General features: G+C 41.9%; 1 protein-coding gene and 1 long non-coding RNA gene across 2 annotated transcripts; one reads left to right on the top strand and one right to left on the bottom strand.

The window, feature by feature from the left end:
- Positions 1–809: 809 nt before the first annotated feature.
- LOC110953043 (uncharacterized) lies at positions 810–4,648 on the bottom strand. Its single transcript, XR_002595834.2, has 2 exons — positions 4,517–4,648; positions 810–2,278 (listed from the first exon to the last, which is right to left on the bottom strand). It is a non-coding gene; the product is annotated as an uncharacterized LOC110953043 (long non-coding RNA).
- Positions 4,364–21,883, top strand: LOC110953042 (mothers against decapentaplegic homolog 4). The gene is made up of 10 exons (XM_022196859.2): positions 4,364–4,669; positions 5,893–6,308; positions 7,028–7,202; positions 10,439–10,693; positions 10,916–11,023; positions 11,254–11,304; positions 16,449–16,632; positions 17,473–17,641; positions 17,971–18,109; positions 18,648–21,883. Exons 2-10 carry the CDS (start codon positions 6,069–6,071, stop codon positions 18,857–18,859), a joined length of 1,533 nt encoding a protein of 510 aa, XP_022052551.1. The 5' UTR covers positions 4,364–4,669; positions 5,893–6,068; the 3' UTR covers positions 18,860–21,883.
- The last annotated feature ends 772 nt before the right edge of the window (positions 21,884–22,655 follow it).

Below are 22,655 nucleotides of genomic sequence, written 5' to 3'. Positions count from 1 at the left end.
AGGAAGAAGGCATCAAGTTAAAGACAGGAGTTTGGAGAAAATGTGGTCAGTGCATCATGGGAAGTCCCCCAGCAGCCTGGGCCTATAGGAGCAATACTAAGAGATGGTTCCGGGTCACCTGAGCCACTCCAAACTATAAGCTTAAACTTAACTTCAAAAGGAGAGAAGATGTCTGCAGCCCGAACCCAAACTGGGAGCTGATCTCAAAGGAGAAGAGCCTTGTATCTGATGGCTATTACTCTGCTTTTACAAACTTTAGAAAGCATTACAGAATAAGTTCTTTAGCAGACAATGGAGCTTGATCAATAATGGGATTTTAAACTTGATTGTGGATTTTACAGAGAGCCCATAAACAAAAGCTAATGTGGGAGAAATATGATCAGTTTTGCTCTGGTCTATACTCTAACTATAGCAGTTTAGATAAACTGGAGGTTTTTTTGGACGATTAGTCGGATATCCTCATTATAAAGAATTACATTAGCCCTGCCCGGAAATAACAAATCCCTGGACTAGTCTCACAGCATCATTGGTAACAGGAGTTTAATTAGAAATCAAGCTACAGCAGATCAAATCTGCCAGTGACAGCTGTCCTGTCAGCCAGAATAACCAGCGGTCACAAGCAGAAATGAGAAACATGATTTTGTCTACCTCCATCTAATATGTTTCAAAAAATTACTACAAATCTGTATCTACTCTCAGATGTAAGTTGCTTTGGACAAAAGTGTCTGCTAAATGAAGCTGTAGAATTGTAGAACTGTTAATTGCATCGGTAAAAGTGCTACAGTTGTCATACATGCAATATGAGAAGCTTGACAGTCACAGCAACAAAGTTTTTATTTTTACAATGAGAGCAGGAGAGCCAGTAAAAAGTAAAAACAGAAAGGATGAAAAGGAGATGGAGGGCAAATGAGAAGAGCTGAAGATCAATGCTCAAAAAGAAGGAAGTGAAATGTGTGTATAAAGTGGAAAGCTGCTGTCCTTGTATTCTGTTCTTTCCTCTGCACAGTCTGACACAGAGGGAGTCACGTCACATCACTTATTCTCCTCTCTTGCTTGTCCATTTGTATTTACACTCGTGGCTCTTTTGGTATACAGTGTCACGCATACACACTCATTAACACACAAACACATACACAGCAATCATGTTTCTTGCCTCTGACAGTTGTCAAGGTCGTACCGTTTGACTAACTGCAACACAAAAGCTAAAGAAAATCAGTTTGAGCCAATCACAGCGTCTCATTTGTTTGCATGTGTACATGTGGCAGGTTTGTCTTCCGCTGTGACAAGAAAGTTTCAATCAATTAGCTGCCGGCTGTTACACATTCACAAAACTGCACCACAACTGCAAATTATGATAGAAAATGTCAGTCTTCCTTGACAGCTGATGTTCGCTTGGTAGTTTCTGTCAGATGTGTGAAAACAAGGACAAACTTAACTGTGTTTTTCAGTTTTTTCATGTGATGTTCAGATGGCCGGGGTGATAAGGAAAGCCTACTGCCAGACATCAGCAGATTTACAGCCAGTACATCAAAGGCAAAATGGCGGTCATGAGGAAAACATGGTCAGTTGCTTTATGGTCAGTTAATAGTACAATAAAAAAGTTGTTTTGATGTTTGCATTTTCTCCCAAATGTGAAACGTGTCCTTAGGGCTGTTTGTTTTACATGACTCTACTTCAAGGTTAAAACATGTCTGATTCCGATGGAAGTGCAGAAACTGAGTCATAGATGAAAACATAGTGAAGGTAATGTTAAATATATTAAATGTCTGCATATCTACACATGATGTTTACAGTGTGTGGCAGCTCAGATTGTGCCATGGGTATTTATCATGCTTGTATGTGACCATGTAAGGTTTTTTTGGCACATTTGGATGCAAAATTCAGTTTTCTCTTGCATCTGTGTGTTATGCTTTTCATTTCATGAAGGGCTTTTCCACTTCTGTAAAGATTCAAAACCAGAATTTGACCACGACAGGAGGTAAATTTAAGTATTTCTCTCATCAGAAGTTCATCAGAAAATGACAGCACTTAGAGGCTCTCGGATGACACCAGTGCAGAGCAGGAGTAATGGCCTGGTTGTTACTGCTCTCTGCTGGTCAGCGCAGAGGATTACATGACATGTGACAAAGTATTGCTAATTCATAGTTTCCTCTTGAGCCACAATGTCTTTTATAAGGTTCATTTAGATTCTTTGTATTGTGACTCTCTCCCCATGTGCGTTGTTCACTTCTGCTGCATCTTCATTTTTCTTTAGTTCTGGCGCTCCCTCTGCCCCATACTAAAAGAAAATAAAAGAACAAAGTCACACAATAAATTGTTTTCTAGGCATGGAGAGAGGAGTAATACTCAGAGTAGAGTGAGCAATAGAAATAGAACTAAAGGACAACTGAAAAGTGCAGATGAAAACAAAACCTAGAGAACTGAGAGAACATGACTGCCTTCTCATATCCCCCAGTAAAAGTTATTCTCTGGAGAGAAAGAGCAGAGAAGAGCGATCTCAAAGAGGGGGAGATCAGCAAGGGAAGCAAAAAGAAAAATGACAGACAATTAAAGTCAAATTATGGGGGCATGCCAACTACATTAGCTACCAAAGCTGATAATTAATCATCATTGTGTGCCTTGTCAGTGGGTAATAGTCACATCTGTAATTGGAGCAAATTGGTAACCAGTGGGGCATTTAAACTTCAGTGCGTGTACATGAACGTGCTTTTATATTGTCATTAATGCAGGGAGGGTAAAATGAAAGCACCATCAAGGATAAACAGTGTCTACTTTTCATCCCAGCTAAACATCACAGCAGCTCATTTCACTTCTGTAATTAGCACCTCGTTATCCACAGAGGGGAACATAATGTGAGAAATGAGCAGCTGTGATGTAGCAACTTTAATAAAAACCATTGTGTTTCACTACATAAATAATACAGGAAGCTCACAATGAAACTTTTTATTCTGCTGAGAGTCACAGTTATAGTTCTTGTGCATTATTTGTCTATGGCCTGTTTTAGCTGCATGGTGTTTGTCTGAAAACTTTAAATTAACAATGCTTATGTTGCTTAGGACATATGAATAACAGTAACACAGTGCCAAAGATTAGAGAATTCCAATACATAGTGTAAGTAAACATGCTTACACTGTATGTATCCAACATAGTTTTTTTTCCCCATTCCATAGGTAACACCTCAACATCCTGATTTACATTCTGTAAGAGCACAATATTGACTGCACAGAAACACATGCACATGAGCTAACGCTTACTTCCAAAATATTTCAATGAACCAGTCATAAATTCATGACAGATTCTGTACAAAGGTGAACATAAATAAACAAATACCAATGCTGACTATTTCCTTGTTTCAGCAAAAATTACTTTTTATGCTTTTCAGAATTAAATTCCCATCATAGACCACCTTACACAAATACTAAAATGGAAGTTTGATAAGCAGGATTCTGTTTTATCATCTGTGTTTGACTTTGGATTTGGTGGTGATGCATTTGAAGATAGAAGCAAACCCAGCAGCTGCTCTAAATGAAGTTATTTGTCACATTCCAGACATTAATCACACAGCTGTTGGACACTTTGTGAGAACAGACTCCGATCCAAAGGAATCTATTGAACAGCAGCGTTTAATGTAGCTGCAAAACATGAGTAACAACCTATGTAATATAAAGCTTGACAATCAAAATATGTGTTTTTATTTCAAATACAATAATTTAAATGATCTTTTTCATGCAAGAATTACAAAAAATGACTGAGTTAGGACACAGAGAAAGAAACAGCACGAAAACGCTTCAAAGTTAGCAGAGTTGAGGAAAAACAAACCAATAAACTTGTTTAGGGCAATGTATCTGAACTCTTTGAATCTCAGTGTTCAAGTTGATCATAATGGGGGAATGAAACAATAATATGCTTGAAAACTTGAAGTCATTCACTGGATGTCTTTTGATGTCAAAGAAATACAGCAATTTAAAAATTACAATTTTGTCCCAGATATGTGAAGGAGTTATAGAATAAAATGATGTGAGTCAAGTAGCTGCATCACAGTTGTAAGTTGTTTAATGAGCTGCAGTATATGGCATATATTTATCAGCACTTCATCTGTGGGAGAACTGTGTCAGCTGAGGTGAAGAAAGCATGAGCAGTCCACAAAGATAGCAGTGTAGGTAACAGTAAACATGGGGTAAAATTAGTTGTAGCAGTTCTAAAAACTGTAGTGGCAGCATTAGTAATAAAAATAAACACAGTTTTAGTGGTAGTGATCACAGTGATACCAGTGTCTAAAGTTATAGCAGCAGTAACACGCCATGTAGCCGCTAAAATAGAAATATACAAATATAATCATGGGCATGATAAACCCCTGGCTCACTTTGCGCATGCGCAACGCGCCATTGAAGGAACTGGTGTGAGAAGTGAGTGAAGTGAGTCGGGAGTTGACACGAAATCTAAGAATTGACTCCGACTTGATTCGTGCTCCAGTTTAGAGGATGTAAAGCTACAGCTTGCGGGATTTGCGTTTTACCTCGTGTTTCTGTGAACAGTTGGTGGAACTTTAAAGCATATTCCAGGAGGTACTCAGGGTCTGCACAGCCCCACCGCTGGCCCCGTCGGCACGGCAACTCGGGACGGACACAAGCAGGGTCCGCCTGCTAGCCGCTACACCAGCTAACTCCAGGTAGCGTCAAGTCCAGACTAATAAATTCATGTTTTTAAACTGCATCTTGATATCGTACCTGTTTATGTTTTCAACAGTTGCATAGAACAACTTACTAGCTATCGAGCAAAGTGGTAAACGCATTCTTGAGCTGCGGAGCTGGCCATAATAAACAAACAGGTCTGCTAAGCTCACAGTAGCATGCTACGTTAGCATGTCCGCAATCAACAATCATCGGAGCTAGCTGATATTTCAGTAGCGGGCTGCTAGCAAACCACAAGTGAAGATACTTTCCGATATGGCTCTTCAAAATATAATGCATCAGTGACGGACCCGTGTGCTTAATTCATGTTCAGATATAGTTGAATCTGCAGATATAAATATTTCTGTAAGTGTGCAGTAGAAATTGTCACACAGCTGTCTTTCTTTTCTGAAAACACCGACAGCCTACAGTAAGTAGTTTTAAATTGCATATGTGTTACTATGAACTTTTGTAATCTGTCAAGCTTTTATAATTCGACAGAGGCCATAGAATTTTGTGGTACCGCTATACATTGAATCTCATATTAATTTTTTTGTATTAAAAATTAAGCAACAGTGAAGTCTCTTGTTTCGAATTCGCATTATGTGTAGATTAGAAGGTTCCACTCTTATTTTGAAGCCAAGTCCGCCCGTTCGCAGTAACTTCTTGTAGCTTTCTGGGACAAACGGCAGCCAGACTGGCGCCACTACTTAGCCACAAAGCAAGCGAACATAACAACGCCAACATCACTTTTATCCCAGAAAAAGCAGCCCTGGGTTGTAAAAACTCGATTGCAAATGTACAAACTGCTGTTTCTTCATGTCAGTGTGTAGTTGTTGAGCTAACCTTATCATTGTGCAGCTAACAACTTTGGTGTGTCACTACAGTTTGGGTCATGCCTTTTGCCAGCCATTCAGAGTCAAAACACAAACATTGTTGGTGTTTTTTTTGCTCGAAAGCTTATCTGTTATTCGGATTTACTCGACATTACAGCGCCAAGGTAACATGGCAGTAACCGGCAGCTCCTCAAAAGGAAGTGCTGTGAAGTCTGAGGTATTTTATTTTATTCATAGTCGTTGCACTGGACTAAGTATTATTAAATCCTCTCAGTATAACTTAATAGAACACAGCAAACGACGTGGCACAAAGTGACAATAAAAGTTAATCAAAACCTCACTAAAACCGTTTACTTTATAACCTGCATGTTTTTCTCTCCCTTCAGATCTTCTTGTCTTCCCTCCTTTTCAAAAAAAAATCACGACTCTGCCATAAGTACAGCTGAATAGTTTTTCAGTCAATCCTGTAAAGATTGTCTCTGTCCCGGCTTCCTGACGATGGTGTGAAACGGTGTCAGCAACAAGTATACCCTCTGAAAGTGCTGCAGAAACCCAGGTCAAGATGTCCATCACCAACACGCCAACCAGCAACGATGCCTGCCTGAGCATTGTGCACAGTCTGATGTGCCACAGGCAGGGTGGTGAGAGCGAGACGTTTGCCAAGCGGGCCATTGAGAGCCTGGTGAAAAAGCTGAAAGAGAAAAAAGACGAGCTTGACTCCCTCATCACAGCTATCACCACCAATGGGGCCCATCCCAGCAAGTGTGTGACCATCCAGAGGACACTTGATGGTCGATTGCAGGTAGGACAATAGAACTATAAATGTGCATCAGATTGAATAGTATAAATGTTTAACATGTATACCAGCAGCAAATGCCTTTTTTTTAAAAATATAAATTAGTCTGGCTATTTTTGTACTAAATCTTTAGTAGATTGTGGGGGAAAAAAACGCCCATTTTTCATTTTCCATTGTTCAAGAAGATTTGCTGCATTTTTTGGAGTCAAAATCCATAAAATATTCAGTTTTCTATCATATGGCAAACATAAGCATTAAATCCTCACACCTGAGCATCTGGAATTCATAAACATCTGACTTTTTGATTGTGTAATGAGCAAAACAAATAATTATGCATAATTTTGTGGTAGTTCAACTTAATGTATCAGCTCAATATTAACAACACCCGACATGTGAGATGATACACCCACCAGTACAAACGCTGCCAGCTCCGATTATGAAATATGAATAATTTAGCATCACACAGTTAACATGATTAAATGTGGGAAATTATTATACTTTAGAAAAGGTAGGAACATTGAGGAGATGTTTTTGAATTAGACCAGAGTAATGCAAATCTTTCGATCAGTGTGTGTTTGTTCTCAACAGTGGAAACGAGCCGCCATCTCTGGCTCCAAATAATTGATTTAACACTGTTTGTGACCTCAGCTGTAAGGACAGTGAGCCTACAAATGAATTAACTCAATATTCCTCTCTTGTGTCCCCTTTTGTGTTGTTGTTTCCAGGTGGCAGGACGTAAAGGGTTCCCTCATGTAATCTACGCCCGTCTGTGGCGATGGCCCGACCTGCATAAGAATGAACTGAAGCATGTGAAATACTGCCAGTTTGCCTTTGACCTTAAGTGTGACAGTGTATGTGTCAACCCTTATCACTATGAGAGGGTGGTGTCTCCTGGCATCGGTGAGTAACTGAACCCACTAAAATAAGCCCGAACTACGAAATACCAAAATATCTGTTTCACTTCTGTGTTTCCTACAGCGTACTGAAGTAAAATGAAACCAAAAAGCTGCCTTGAAAGAAGAAAAAAAATGTGATTTTGTGTTTTAGAAATTTACCATCCATCCATCCATTTTCTTCTGCTTATCCGGGGCCGGGTCGCAGAGGCAGCAGGCGAAGCAGGTTGTTTCAGACGTCCCTGCCCCCAGCGACGCTTTCCAGCTCTTCCTGGGGGATCCCGAGGGGTTCCCAGGCCTGACGGGATATATAATCCCTCCAGCGAGTTCTGGGTCTACCCCGGGGTCTTGTCCCAGGCGACGTGCTCGGATAACCTCCAAAGGAAGTCTCCCTGGAGGCATCCGAATTAGATGGCCAAACCACCTCAACTGGCTCCTTTCGATGCGAAGGAGCAGTGGCTCTACTCCGAGCTCCCTCCGGATGTCTGAGCTCCTCACCCTATCTCTAAGGCTGAGTCCAGCCACCCTACGGAGGAAACTCATTTCGGCCGCTTGTATCCGCGATCTTGTTCTTTCGGTCACTACCCAAAGCTCATGACCATAGGTGAGGGTTGGAACGTAGATGGACTGGTAAATCGAGAGCTTCACCTTACGGCTCAGCTCCCTCTTCACCACGACGGACCGGTACAACGCCCGCATTACTGCTGACGCCGCACCAATCCGCCTGTCCATCTCCCGCTCCATTTTCCCATCACTCGTGAACAAGATCCTGAGATACTTAAACTCCTTCGCTTGGGGAAGCAACTCCCCCCCAACCCGGAGGGAGCAGTCCACCGGTTTCCGGCAGAGAACCATGGCCTCGGACTTGGAGGTGCTGATCTGCATCCCTGTCACTTCACACTCAGCTGCAAACCGCTCCAGTGCGTGCTGAAGGTCACGGTCTGAGGACGCCAATAAAACCACATCATCCGCAAAAAGCAGAGATGCGATCCTGAGCCTCCCAAACCGAAAACCCTCCCCACCACAACTGCGACTTGAAATCCTGTCCATGAAATCCACAAACAGGATTGGAGACAAGGGGCAGCCCTGGCGGAGTCCAACACCCACCGGAAACGTGTCTGACTTAGTCGACATTGTATAGACGTGTCAACCAGGACAGTCCAACAATGTCCAGAGCCTTCAGCATCTCAGGGCGAATCTCGTCCACACCTGGCGCCTTGCCACCGAGGAGCTTCTTAACTACCTCGGCGACCTCTGCCACGGATATGGACGAAGATGCCCCCGAGTCTTCAGGCTCTGCCTCCTCCATAGAGGACGTGTTTACCCGGTTCCGGAGTTCCTCGAAGTGCTGTTTCCACCGCTCGACGATATCCCGACGATATGTGCAATTTCAAAAAATCCTGCTGTAGATACTGTTTCTTTCCTTTTCTTCTTCTGAAGAAAATTTTTATATTTATATATATATATATGCACTGTGTGCTTTCGGTGTGCTTCAATCTCTCTCTTATTCAATGTCCTATTGCTGCTGTACAATGGTAATTTCCCCGCTGTGGAATTAATAAAGGTTTAATCAATCCCCAGGTCGGGTCAACAGTTCTCCACTCCGACTGTACACAGCCTGAGCGAAGCCCTGCCTCCCTTTCCTGAGACGTCGAACGGTTTGCCAGAACTTCCCCGAGGCCAACCAAAAGTCCTTCTCCATGGCCTCCCCGAACTCCTCCCACACCCGAGTTTTAGCTTCCACAACCGCCACAGCCGCCGCCATTTTGGCCAACCAGTACCTATCAGCTGCTTCGGGAGACCCCCGAGCCAACCAGGCTCGAAAAGTCTCCTTTTTCAGCCTGACGGCCTCCCTCACCGCTGGTTTCCACCAGCGGGTCCTTGGATTGCCGCCACGACAGGCACCAGTGACCTTCAGACCACAGCTCCTAGCAGCTGCTTCTGCAATGGAGGTTTTGAACATGAACCACTCAGACTCCATGTCCCCAACCTCCCCCGGGATGCAGGAGAAACTCTTCCGGAGGTGGGAGTTAAAAACCCTACGGACAGGGTCCTCCGCCAGACGTTCCCAGTTCACCCGCACTACACGTTTGGGTTTACCAGGTCTGTCCCGCAGTCTTCCCCGCCATCGGATCCAACTCACCACCAGGTGGTGATCAGTTGACAGCTCTGCACCTCTCTTCACCAGAGTGTCCAAAACATACGGCCGCAGGTCTGACGATATGACTATAAAGTTGATCATCGACCTTTGGCCTAAGGTGCTCTGGTACCAACTATACTTATGAGCAACCTTATGCTCGAACATGGTGTTTGTTATGGTCAAACCATGACTAGCACAGAAGGCCAATAACAAAACACCACTCGGGTTCAGATCGGGCAGGCCGTTCCTCCCAATCACCCCCCTCCAGGTTTCTCCATCGTTGCCCACATGAGTGTTGAAGTCCCCCAGGAGAACTATGGAATCCCCGGGCGGTACCCCTTCCAGGACACCACCCAGAGACTCCAAGAAGGCCGAATACTCTGAACTGCTGTTCGGCGCATAAGCACAGACAACAGTCAGAGTTTTCCCCTCCGCAACACGAAGTTGCAGAGAGACGACCCTCTCGTTCTCCGGGGAGAACTCCAACAAAGCGGCGCTCAGCCGGAGGCTTGTGAGTATCCCCACACCCGCCCGGCGCCTCTCACTTTGGGCAACTCCGGAGTAGGAGAGACTCCAACCCCTCTCCAGGATTCTGGTTCCAGAACCCTTGCTGTGCGTGGAGGTGAGCCCAACTATATCTAACCGGTGTCGCTCCACCTCCCGCACCAGCTCAGGTTCCTTCCCTGCCAGTGAGGTGACGTTCCACGTCCCCAGAACCAGTCTATGCCACCATGGGGCGGCACGCCCAGGCGCCTGCTTCTGCCTACTGCCCGGTTGATATGGCCCCCGACCCCGACTTCCTGCCCTGTAGGTGGTGGGCCTACTGGGCGGCAATTTACCAGCATCACAAATTATATTTTGAGGACTATAACATGTAAAGAAACTGGAAAATAATTTGATTTGTGTTTGAAACTTGAACTTCATGTAGCTATCCTTGAAATAAAAGTGACATTGCATCATGCACATACCTGCTCAATTCTTCTTGATATAGATGCTGTTTGTTTTAGTCAGACTTATCAAACCCACAGCTGTCAAAGCTATGGATAAGCAGTTGGCACTGTCAGCAACTTGTTCCACCCTCTTCATCCTTTCTGGTTTCACAGACTTATCAGGACTGACCCTGACCAGCTCTGGACCCAGCTCGGCCCTGATGGTTAAGGATGAGTATGATTTTGATGGACAGCAGACCCTGCCCACAATTGAGGGAGGCCACACTCTCCAGACCATCCAGCACCCCCCATCCAGCAGCCGCCCCACCCCGTCTGAATCATTTGCAGCTCCAAACCTGCTCCCACCCACTGAGGCCTCCACCTCTGCCTCAACATCGTCCTTCCCTGCTATTGCTGCAGGATCAGGCAGTAAGATATAGTCGTTGAGTCTTCCTGTGTGTTTATGTGCTTGTCAGGCTTGTTCGTCTCCGTGTTTGGCTGTGTTTTCACATGTAGTGTTTTTCTGCTATCAAAACTGCTTTGGACATATTTTCTTCAGCTCTGTGAAATGTCGCTGGGAGTACTTGTGAAGTCAGCAATAGTTTGTACTCTTTGTTAGTCCGTCGGTGAATCTCTAACTTTTTTCCTTAGGTGCCAGCTCCACCTGGTCCAGAAACAGCAGCTTCACCCCCAACATACCCCACCACACCAACGGTCATCTACAGCACCACCCTCCTATGCCACATCCGACACACTACTGTAAGTACTGTTAATGCAACTCTAACCTAAACCTCTTAACCCTCTGGGTGTTATTTGGTCCTGTTGCATTTTCACTCACTCTTTGGCTTATTTTTCACTGCAATATATTGTCTTGCACCTCTGTGTGAAACAAGTGATACCAAAGTTTTAACACCATGAGTCATAAAAAAGGATGAAATGAAGGTTGATTTCACAAACTAATCACAACCATTGCTTTGTCGTTCTCTCAGGGCCTGTGCATAATGAACTCGCCTTTCAGCCTCCTATATCCAATCATCCAGGTCAGTACACGCAACCCACCAGTACATAAAGCCGAGACAAGATTTCCAGGTCTGATGTATTTTGGAAAGCTTTAGAATGCATTTCATGGCAGTACATTTTTCAATTTGTAAAGAAGTTAGTATTTAATTTCCCACAGAGAGATTTGTTTTTATATGTAAGTCTACAAACATACAGATGATGAAAATCCCCTAACATTCAACGTATGTCTTGTCAAATCTTTTCACATGCTAATCTAATCCACACATGCTGGCCTACTTCAAAATTATACTAGATGTAAAGGCATAAACAGAAATTCACAAATTTGTGTTGCAGCATAATCCGTGTATGGTTCGCTCATTTATTTTTCCGTTTCAAAATAAAATGAGAAAAAAAAATAATTGGCTTGTTTTTTTGTTTTTTCATTTTAAAGTGAAATTCGAAAAACGAAAAGCAGAGAAAGGAAAACGCTTCGTTTTTACAAATTTTAATGTTTAAACGAACAAAAAAAAAGCCTTTTCTCATTTAGAAGCGACCGGCAGAACCGGAAGTCAAAGTGAGAATTCGTGGCGACTTAACTTCACTTCTCTGTCAAACTCCGCACCATGTACTGTGAAAACAAGACGTGTTTGTCTTATTTTGAGTGAGTAGACGCATCACTCTGAGAACTCATGATCTCAGTGTGAACAAAATTGCTTTAATGGTCCAAGTAAGTATTTTTAAGTATTAAAATGTCAAGAACTCTGGCGATTCCGACCGCTGTTCCAGTTTAACTGACGATCAAGTTAACTAGTGATAGTTTCCGTCTTGTCTGCGGCTGGGTGCCTCTCTGTTTGTCCCGACCAGACCTGGTTGTGCGTCAAATAAACACACTAGACAAAGAAAACTTCCCCGAAAAAACGTCTGCATCAGTAGCCTACTTAATAAAGTCTACATCCATGTAAACATCACCTATAGACGGTAAAAAGAAATGTCTCTAATTTTATTTCTGGATTCCATCGTTTCCTCTCACCGTTGATGAAAATACGTGTTTTTTATTTCGCCAGTACATTTCTTTGTAATGTCTGTAGGTGATATTTACATGGATATTGACTTTATTCAGCAGTGATGCCGACATTTATCGGCGAGCTCTTCTTCATCTAGTATCTTAATTCCACACAGATCCAGGTCTGGTCTGGTCAAATCTGCTACAAAACATCTGGAGACTGAAACTATCACCAGTTAACCAGGGGCCTGTTTCACGAAGCAGGTTCAAGAAACTCTGAGTTTCTTCCTCAACTCTGAGTTGATCTACTCTGAGATAGAAAACTCTTGAGTTTTCGGTTTCACAACGGCTGATTTGAGTTGGTTTAATTAACTCAGAGTAGTTTGACCCGGAGTCAAGCGCGTGCACCGCATCTCTGAAAAGACAGCATCAATGGAACCCCGATTCGACAAGTCACCATGGAAACAGGGAAGCGAAAGGCTGTGTTTTTTAAATGGAAGTTTTTAACGCGCTCATATGGTGAGTTTGAACACGTTTTTAGAAAGAAGTGCAACACCGCTGCAGCTGCAAAAGAGAGGGAGACGGCGTGGAGAACACTGCTGCCCGGATCAATGCGTAAGTTTAAATGTAGTCCTTTGTAATCGTAATAATATTACAGGGAATAACTGTCTGAATGGTAGCCTAGTAAGTTATTTCATTTAGGTGAAGTCCCGCTGGGGAGAAGCGCACGGGGCAGCAGCTTAAGATGAAATATAAAAACATTGTTCAAACAGGTCAGACCTCATCATTATTTCATGGAGGTACTTCATGTTGATCATGTTTTACATTGTAAAGTAGCCTAAATATTAAGTGGCTGTTTGACTGTGCAGTTGTTTTATCCACACATAGCCTAAATGTCTGCATCCATATCATGTCCTGTTAAATAATTGAGCCTATTTAAACGAACATAGACTTCTGCTCAGCCAACAGAAAGAAAGCAGATGCCTGTAAAACGGTGGGGTCATGGATGCATATATATATATATATATATATATATATATATATATGATTATTTAGTTCTCTTTTGTGTCTTTTTTTGTCTTTTGGCCCCTTCACACTACAAAAGACCTTGTAACTGTAAGTAGGCAATACTCCAAAGATTTATCCAAATGGTAGTTTAAGTTTTATACAGAGGTATGTTACTGATGGTTCTCTTCCCATTCAGATTTTGGGTGGAATACAGAGTGTGACATTTAGCCTACACTGAAGTATTGCACATTCTCATCCTTTTTAACAGAGAATGGCTGGACAGCAGCAGGATGGTCCCTCAACTTCCACTGCACAGACTGACACAGTGAGATGGATGTTCAGGAAACACCAGAGCTTCATTCTGTGGAATTCATGTGCAACTGTATAATTTAATGTCCTCTATGTATTCCCAGTTATCAGTAAAACAGAGTTACAAACTGCATTTGCTGAGAAAAATCCAAAAAACAGATTAGGAGGGCAGATCTGGAAATTGAAATACTGGAGCACAAGTTAGAGGTGGTGATGGTCACAGGTGAATTATGTTAACTACTGGAACATGAACTGAACTATCTCTTTTATTTGTAGGAAATAAAGAAGACCAAATGAAATGTGTATCATGTCTTTATTTGCTGTGGTGGTGATGATGGTGACTTAAACTCTAAAATGATTATTGCATACGGTGTCTCTGACTGCTCTGCTGTCCTGGATAGCTGCAGGTGGATGGGGTCATCATCTGGGTCTTCAGTTTGTAGGGCAGGGTGTTGCTCTCCTCTAATAGTGGTAATATTATGAAGAACAACACATGCCACAGTAATATCACAGGCCCTCTCAGGGGTCACCCTGAGGAGATGTAGGCGCTTGAAACGGGCTTTCAGCAGACCTATGGTCATCTCCACCCAGGCTCTGGTCCTGCAGTGAGTCCGGTTGAAGTTCTGTTGGGGGCCTGGTTCAGGGTCAGGGTATGAGGTCATCAGCCTGGGTTGGCATGGTAACCCCTGTCACCCAGCAGGCCATCAAACTCTCCTGTAATGTATAGTGGGTACATCAGAGTATATTAAAAGAGGGAGACAAGAGAATTCTATTGTGAAAATCTTTAGGCTGCTGACCACGCTGCAGTCTGTTGCTCAGGTTAGACTCTCCATAAATCCTGGAGTCATGAACAGACCCAGACCACTTGGCCTCCACATTAGAAATGATGTATGCAGCATCACATATGATCTGGACAGTGCAGAGAATGACAGATGTTGAACTATGATGCAGTCTTTAACATTTAGAAACAGTAGTCAGTCTACTTGTAGCCTACCTGCACATTTATGCTGTGAATGGACTTCCTGTTCACGATGTGAGGGAGCTGTGATGGGGATGTGTGTGCATCTATGCAGCCAATCACACTGGGAAATCCTAAAAGAAATTAAAATGACTAATCCCAGTCTGAGGTTGCAGCACAATGTCATTAACAGAATATGATTTAAAATGAATTTAACAGCTCTCTACATCATTCACCTGCAATCCTGTGGAACTCCTCCTTGATGCTCTGACAGGTTTATATCCACAATGATGGTAAACGTCATTCCAGGGCCAGGAACACTTTTCTGAATGTCCTCCATACAGTTGCCTTACTCTGCATCTCCGACATTATATAAAAACTTCCATTTGCAAAGAACCACAGCGCAACACACAATATCTGCTGGATGTGAGAGCATGACTGCGGTCGGTAATGTAAATGTAAGGACGGATTAGGTTGTTTATGTAGATTATGGACTTAAAACGATTACGTAACGGTACCGCTCAAACAGATAATTGTCTGGAAATGCGAGAACATTTATGCTCGGTCTGATAACAATCTACCGACGAATATTTAATTATCTGTGCAGTAATGCTGCTCCTTTATCCACTGGATCGTTAATAGTTCTTCTACGCCAAAACTCGCTCGCTTACTGACCGAATGAATGAGGAAATGAAACAGCGTGTGTGGCTGAAAGTGGGCGGAGACGGAGAGAAACTCGAGGTTTTCTCAGATAAACCTGCTGGCGACCAGGTTAAAGTTATAGAGTCTGTTACTGCGGTAACTGACCGAGAGTTTAAGTTACCCCTCTTTGTGAAACAGGCTCGAGTTACCCCTCTGTCTCAGGGTTAAGTTACCTCGCTTCGTGAAACGGAAAACTCTGAGTTTCCCTCATTTCAGGGTTAAGAAACTCAGAGTTTTCAATGAACCTGCTTCGTGAAACAGTCCCCTGATCACCAATTAAACTGGAACAGCAGCACCAATAGATGACAAAAACTTTCGTCCATACGTCGGGCCTGTCTGTAAAACACACAAAAGTGAAACATAAGATTCTACAGTTAATGAAGTATGGCACTGATAACATATGTCGTTAATATGGAACAAATGACAGCTCTCTCAAAATCAGCAGCTGACACATGACTGCGTCTTAAATTGTTCTCCATGCAGAACCTCCTGATAATATAATATAATCTAATCTCTTTAATATAGAGCAATATGAGCTCCATGATTTCTGCGTGGGTTTTGTCACTCTCAAAGAGAATACATTTGGAAAAGCGCTCCATTAAAGCCATTCCAGATGTGTTCACGATCCAGACCAGCTCTTAACAGTTCTTCCTCAGCGACTTCCGGTGTTGCAACAAACTAAAACAACAGCCGTATTTTGTATTTCGGGTTAAAAAGCTAGAGCAAAAATCCAACACCGTCATTTTACCATTAGTTAAATAATACGTTTCTACATTTAGGTTTTAAAAACTGAAAAACAAAAAAACAACGTGGTTTATTGCTTTTTTTAGATTTTATTTTGAAACGGAAAAACGAATGAGCGAACCCCACACGGATTCAGCATACACTGCTAAAACAGTTAATTGAAATACTGCCAGTTTTAACGTTTTAGTTTCAGTCATCAAGATTTAAGTTGAGAGAAAAAAGATTCAGAAGCTCAGTTGTAATGACTTTTTTTTTTTGTCAAATATCAAATGAAAAAGACTTTTATTCATCACACTTTAGTAAAAGTGAAATAACGCTTGGTCTTATTTTCTTTTCTATAATTAGATTTTTAAAAAAGTCATAAAAGTTCAGTATTACTTTGACTAGGAGCTAGGGATGGCACTGTTGTTTCTCTCCATTTATTACTCGGTAACAGTGACCTCTTCTTCCCTCTGTTTCAGCTCCTGACTACTGGTGTTCCATTGCTTATTTTGAGATGGACGTTCAAGTCGGGGAGACATTTAAAGTGCCCTCTTCTTGCCCCATTGTGACGGTGGACGGCTATGTTGACCCCTCAGGAGGAGACAGGTTCTGCCTGGGCCAACTCAGTAACGTACATCGCACTGAGGCTATCGAAAGAGCAAGGTAGGTGACCCAAGTACCAACAAAAAGAATCAATTGAGATTTAGAATTATCAGATGGTAAATGATCTTCTGCCAGCATGCCTTATATAAGAACACCTTGTATAATAATGCTTTCTAGGTCTGTAGTCAAATCTGAGTCATATCATTTGACTGTTAATCTTCACATGACCTGTTTTAGTTAAATATTTGAAACTGGACAGCTGAACCACAATCTTGGTCAGTAGAAAGTTCAGAGCCATCAGTTCTTGTCTCCACTCCGTTCTATTCCCTCTTGTTTATTTAACGGTACCTCTATGTTTGTTTGTTTTTTGACTCCCCCACATGAAGAACAGGGAAGATGTAAACAAAAAATTATAAAAGGTATAGCAGCACCAGCCTCCTACAGCTTTCCAAATAAACAGAACTTTTACACGAATCATTTCAAACGCATGTCTCTCAGTCTGACCCAAAGTAAACACAGAAAGTTGCCTCCTGAAACAGATGTTTGGGCTCACTGCTTATAGATTCACATCTGTGATGGCTGTTCCAGACAGGTACTTTCTGTGGTTACTTTTGTTCAGACTCAGAGACAAGCATTTAAAGTGATAGATATAAAAATCAAATCTTTGTCTAAATCTCCAGAGCAGAGGTGGCAAGTGTCACTTGGACGTGACTCACACAGCTACAGTACCCACATTAATGAGAAACATGCCAGGTTGAAATGAACTGCACATACCCTATAAAGATAAACACAGTGTGTTTGGGTGAGAATCACTGACTGTTTGTTTAAACTGAAAACTCCATATGTTATCACTCACAGACTTTGTGTGTTTTCTTTATTCTTCGTGTTGTCTTTGCTCAGGCTTCACATCGGTAAAGGGGTCCAGCTGGAGTGTAAAGGTGAAGGAGACGTGTGGGTGCGATGCCTCAGCGACCATGCAGTGTTTGTTCAGAGTTACTACTTGGACAGAGAGGCGGGTCGAGCCCCCGGAGACGCTGTTCACAAAATCTACCCCAGTGCTTACATCAAGGTAAGAACACAGGCTTCACTCCACAGTCACATTCACTGAGAAATGAAGTCATTAAACCATAAAAGGACATCACTCAAGGTTGATATTTCAAAAATGTTTTTCGTTTCCTGGGAAACTGCTGAGCACAATCTGCAGACGCCTCCTCTCTGTGCCATTCATTCAGGCTTTCTACCACATGCTGGTGTAATTCTTTTGTGCCGTGGTTGTGTTTATTTCACACCAAAAAATGTCTCTCGTCCTGCTGCAGTTTCGGGTCTTTTGCATTCATGTGTCCTGTGCAGGAGAGGAGTAAACGTGTGCAGTATTCAAAGTCTCCTCTGTCCTTCTAGGTGTTTGACCTTCGTCAGTGCCACAGGCAAATGCAGCAGCAGGCGGCTACGGCTCAAGCAGCAGCAGCAGCACAAGCAGCAGCTGTGGCCGGAAACATACCAGGACCTGGATCAGTAGGAGGGATAGCTCCAGCTATTAGTACGACACACCAACTGCAAATACAGACACACATTCACACTTATTGATCCAGCTGGTTATTCTGTTCCCAGAATAAGAGATTACATTGATCGCTGTTGAATATTAGAGATTTATAGGCTCCAAAAAATGAAGCTGTCAGTTTAGTATTTTTATACCTTGCAAATTTCATAGAGAATGTGTTTTTATTTGGAACAAGTGTTAAATATTAGAGCTGCAGTTATTTTCATTTTTGATTCACCTTCCAATAATGTTCATGATTAGTCCCCCATCTTTACATATTAATATATCTGTTGTTGTTTTTTCTGACCTACTGACCAAAACCAAAAAATATTTTTTGAGTGCTCAAAGGCTTTGAAAACCAGTAAATGATCACATTTTAGAAGCTGGAGCCAACAAATAATGACCAAAAATGTACTTGAACTGTTAATTAATTCTCAAAAAATGTTTCATATGTAAAGCTTGTTGTGCGTTGAGTTTGTCACATGTGCAGCATCGTAGCAGCCCGTTCATAACTCTTTCTCTCCTTCCATCCTCTCAGGTCTGTCAGCAGCAGCTGGTATCGGAGTAGACGACCTTCGAAGGCTGTGTATTCTCAGGATGAGCTTTGTTAAGGGCTGGGGGCCAGACTACCCCCGTCAGAGCATCAAGGAGACCCCATGCTGGATCGAGATCCACCTGCACAGAGCTCTGCAGTTACTGGACGAGGTTCTGCACACTATGCCTATAGCAGACCCACAACCTCTGGACTGAGACCTGCATCGCTTTGCAGCATGCAGAGGCAATGGAAGGTCTTCCTCAGAGAACTGTTTGTAGTGGAGAGGACAGTGAAACTTTAACTGTTACACGTGAAAAATACTTTCAGGTGTGTTTAAGGCACCTTTGTGCACTGCGGCCCCAACTTTTGCTTACGCGACTAAAATGAGCCAAGGCCATATATCAAAGATGTTTGTGTATATTTTTGGTAGATGGCTTTGATTTGTGATGAATGGAATGGTCAACAGGACAACAAGAAAAAGACATCACAGATAATTGCAACGTGAAAATAGATGGCCTGCAGATCACATTAAACTGGAATGTAATCCAACACAACCACCAACTACTGACAGGCATTAAGCTCGCTGAACAATAGAAGAACATCTATGTGCTGTACCGCAAGTCTCGTATCCAGTTTCTAGGCGCCAGAGTACTGCTGCTTTTCTCTTGTCAGTTTTCATCCAAGCTGTTGCAGACTGCTTTACGCTTGGAATCACAAACATGTTCAGTCACCTCTTGAGCTGAATAGAAAAGCAGCAGCACTCTGAACCTCGATGCTCGCTTCCCAACTTGGTGCTTATCGCTGCCTCTCAGCCACTGGACAAGGTTGGGGACCACCCAGTTGGATCAGGTCATCCTAGACATTCTTAACCAACCACAAATGTCACAGAGAACGAAATGACATGCAGCGTGTGTAAAGCCGACTCCCATCCTCTCAAAAGAAACATGTCTTGGGATTTTTCTAGGTCAGGTATTGTCAGACTACGGGTTTGTACTTTAAAAAGATAGGTGCAGGTTTGTGCCTGGTGGGTGTCCAGTGACAAATCTTTCCTGTCCTGCTTCTCTGAGATGTGAAGCAAAGAGCGGAACACCTGTTTGAACAATAATGTACTCGTCACCACATCATAGCCTTACATGCTCTTTTTGGAGGGGTTAAAACTTAGAAAGTTTACTTTTTCATTGGTGAAACAATATATGTGTCACTCACAAAAAGTTCCAACCAGATGCTCATTTAAGGGATCATCATTAGATGATGCACCTTGGTCCCCTCCCGTCTGTTTCAGGTGTGGTTGCTGTACTGGGAAACACCCTCCTTTATGCTGCCACTATAGATGGATCTCATACGCCTTCTGTCAACGTCTTGCCTTTTTTCACTTTTACGCTCAGAGCAAGAGAAGAAAACAGCTTGTATGCTTTTGATTCAATGTGATTGAAGTAAGAAAGCAGGAAAGAGGCAGACAGTTGATTATTGATGTCTAAGATTTAATCACAGGGTCTATCAGCGTTTTGGCAAACCAAAGTACTAATAGCTCAGAAATGTACTATAAATGAGTCTACGAGGGCGAGAAGTCCAGCCAGCTGCTGGACTTTTCTCTAATTGAATTTTAAAGGCAATTATGTTTATTTGTATTCTTTTCAGTTTTTCTGACTTTTATCTGCAAGTATACCAGGCACTAGTTGAGAATCAATGTAATTAAATACCTTATGACTTGCAGCCCCCCTATATACGACTTGTTCCAGGTCTCTTGTGTGTAGTTTACTGACAAAGAGAAGAGAATTGAAAATGGTTCCCAGCAATATTGATATATTATCTTGGTTTTATTTTTGTTATTTTTAATAAGTGATTTGTATGTTTTTAGCACTTTACTTTTTTCTCGATTTAATTCAATAAACCATTATTTTGAGGTGATTGTCTTGCAATATTAATAAGGGAGTGATTAGGCTGGTTTATAGTTTAAAGTAGGATAGCAACGACAACATTGTGATGCATTTGTATTAAAAACACGTGTAACACTAAGACACCTTTTTTTTTCAAACCTATTTTTGCCCTTTCACCTTATAGGCATTTACACACCTCGTAGGATTTCTTTTGACAGTCGGTTTCTTCTGGTTTGGAGGGTTTTTTTCTTTTTAATCCATGTAAATAAATTTTGTTTTTGAAATGCATGTCAATGTTTGCATGAATTTTAATGTCAGAGACTCCTAAATCCCCACCCCTTTAACATGGAGTACTTCACTTGCCCTGCATTACACAGGGAAATTATCTGAAGAGAATAGAAACCAGTACCTGCTGTATACTGGTGTTTGTGTTGCTAGTTTATGAGAACAGCATTAAAGGCACATAGAGGGAATCTACGTACATAAACGTAACTGATGTAAATGATCCAATTATATAAACTCAAAATTTTAGCAGCAACGCTCCTACAGAAAGCACCTTACCTTCCAAGGTGTTATTTGAGTTTAACAACTGCTTCAGTTTTTGTGTAGTCTCCCGTTGAAAGTAAAGTACAAGCACTCCCCGAAACAGAGGAGGACAATTTTGAAAAAGAGAAACAATTTGATTCAAACACAAGTCTCTTCCTCTCTTCTGCATGTGATATGTTTTGTTGCACTGTTTTTAAAGGCATTTGTTGTAGGTTATTTACTCATTTTAAAAAGTCATCAACCTGAGACTCACAACCATCAGATTGTTAGTTTTTTTCCCACTGTTCATTCACCATTCAGCATGTTCTCTCTGATCCTTTGTTAGCATAGCTGTATGAGAAGGACTTTTTTTCCACAGTGACTTTGAGTACGTCGTTTGTTACGGTTTTCGTCAAAATTCAGGGCCTTTGCCACAAGGGTTTTTGCTATCCAACAAATCAGGCAAAACTATAAGCAGTTGGTTGCTCTTATTCTCATCACACCTTTGATTTGTTTGTTATAATTTGAAAAGTATTGTTTCAAAACAGTCAGATTTTTGGATTTAATCACTTAATTATGTACGAAACGGTATATTTTATAATGATTACTGTCACTGAGAGAATTTATGCTGAATTCTGTCTGGAGAAAAAAAAAGTCTGTTATATTCTGTTGTGCTTTAAGGTGGACAGATGTTTTTCTATTACTTGCAGTTATTATAGGAGCCAAAAGACAGCTCAGATGAGTTGATGTTGACTACTATGACAGATTGCAGATATTAATTTTACCTGTATTTCTTATGTGAGAGTCTATAATTAAACATGGCCTGATATTCTCTAATTGGTGCCCTTTTGTTTTCTCAAAATGGATTTTTCACTGTAAAGGTCTAGATATATTCACGCTCAGGCTGAAGTGAAATTAGAGCAACACTGGGAATTACATACACCACGAAACTCTGCGACCTTTTCACAGCTGACATTTCGACATGTCTCAGCGTGAAAACCACAGATGTATTTATCAGTATTAATGGTGGCTGCTTTCCACTTCGGGAAGGTCCTGGTGTTCTGTGTGCTGATTGCACCTCCTCACTAAAGTTCACAGTATAAACGGTCTATAGGAGTGAGTGAAGTGTTTTGCACTGTGCAGTAGGAGAGTGGGAGAGATGTCAATCATAGCACAGTGTGTACATGCCAGAACTGGGCTGATAAGAGACTATCATTACCTAAATTGAAATCACCTGTGTTTTTAGGTCAAATGCTACAGTAAAGGACTAAAACCTACAAGCCAGTGGAACTCCCTGTGTGTGCCCTATAGTTCTGTCAGGAAAAATAACCAAATTTAAGCTTGAAATTGTCATATTTCATCAAAATCACTTAATCCTACATGTCTCAAACCAGAAAATAAGCTTGCACTGAGCAAATAGTATAAAACAAAACCCTGAAGCCATGATTTTATTTATTTATTTATTTGATCAGGTACTGTTACAACTTGGCTCCCAAAAGTCGCAACAAAACCAAGAGACAGCAATGGTGTGGTGACTAAAAACGGTTTATTGCCACGCAAAAACAACCAAATGGGCATTAAAAACCCAAGCCAAAACCCAGAATCATGC

The sequence above is a fragment of the Acanthochromis polyacanthus genome, chromosome 7, assembly GCF_021347895.1.
Source record: "Acanthochromis polyacanthus isolate Apoly-LR-REF ecotype Palm Island chromosome 7, KAUST_Apoly_ChrSc, whole genome shotgun sequence".
Lineage (NCBI taxonomy): Eukaryota > Metazoa > Chordata > Actinopteri > Pomacentridae > Acanthochromis > Acanthochromis polyacanthus.
This window is presented reverse-complemented; position numbering and strand designations above follow the sequence as displayed.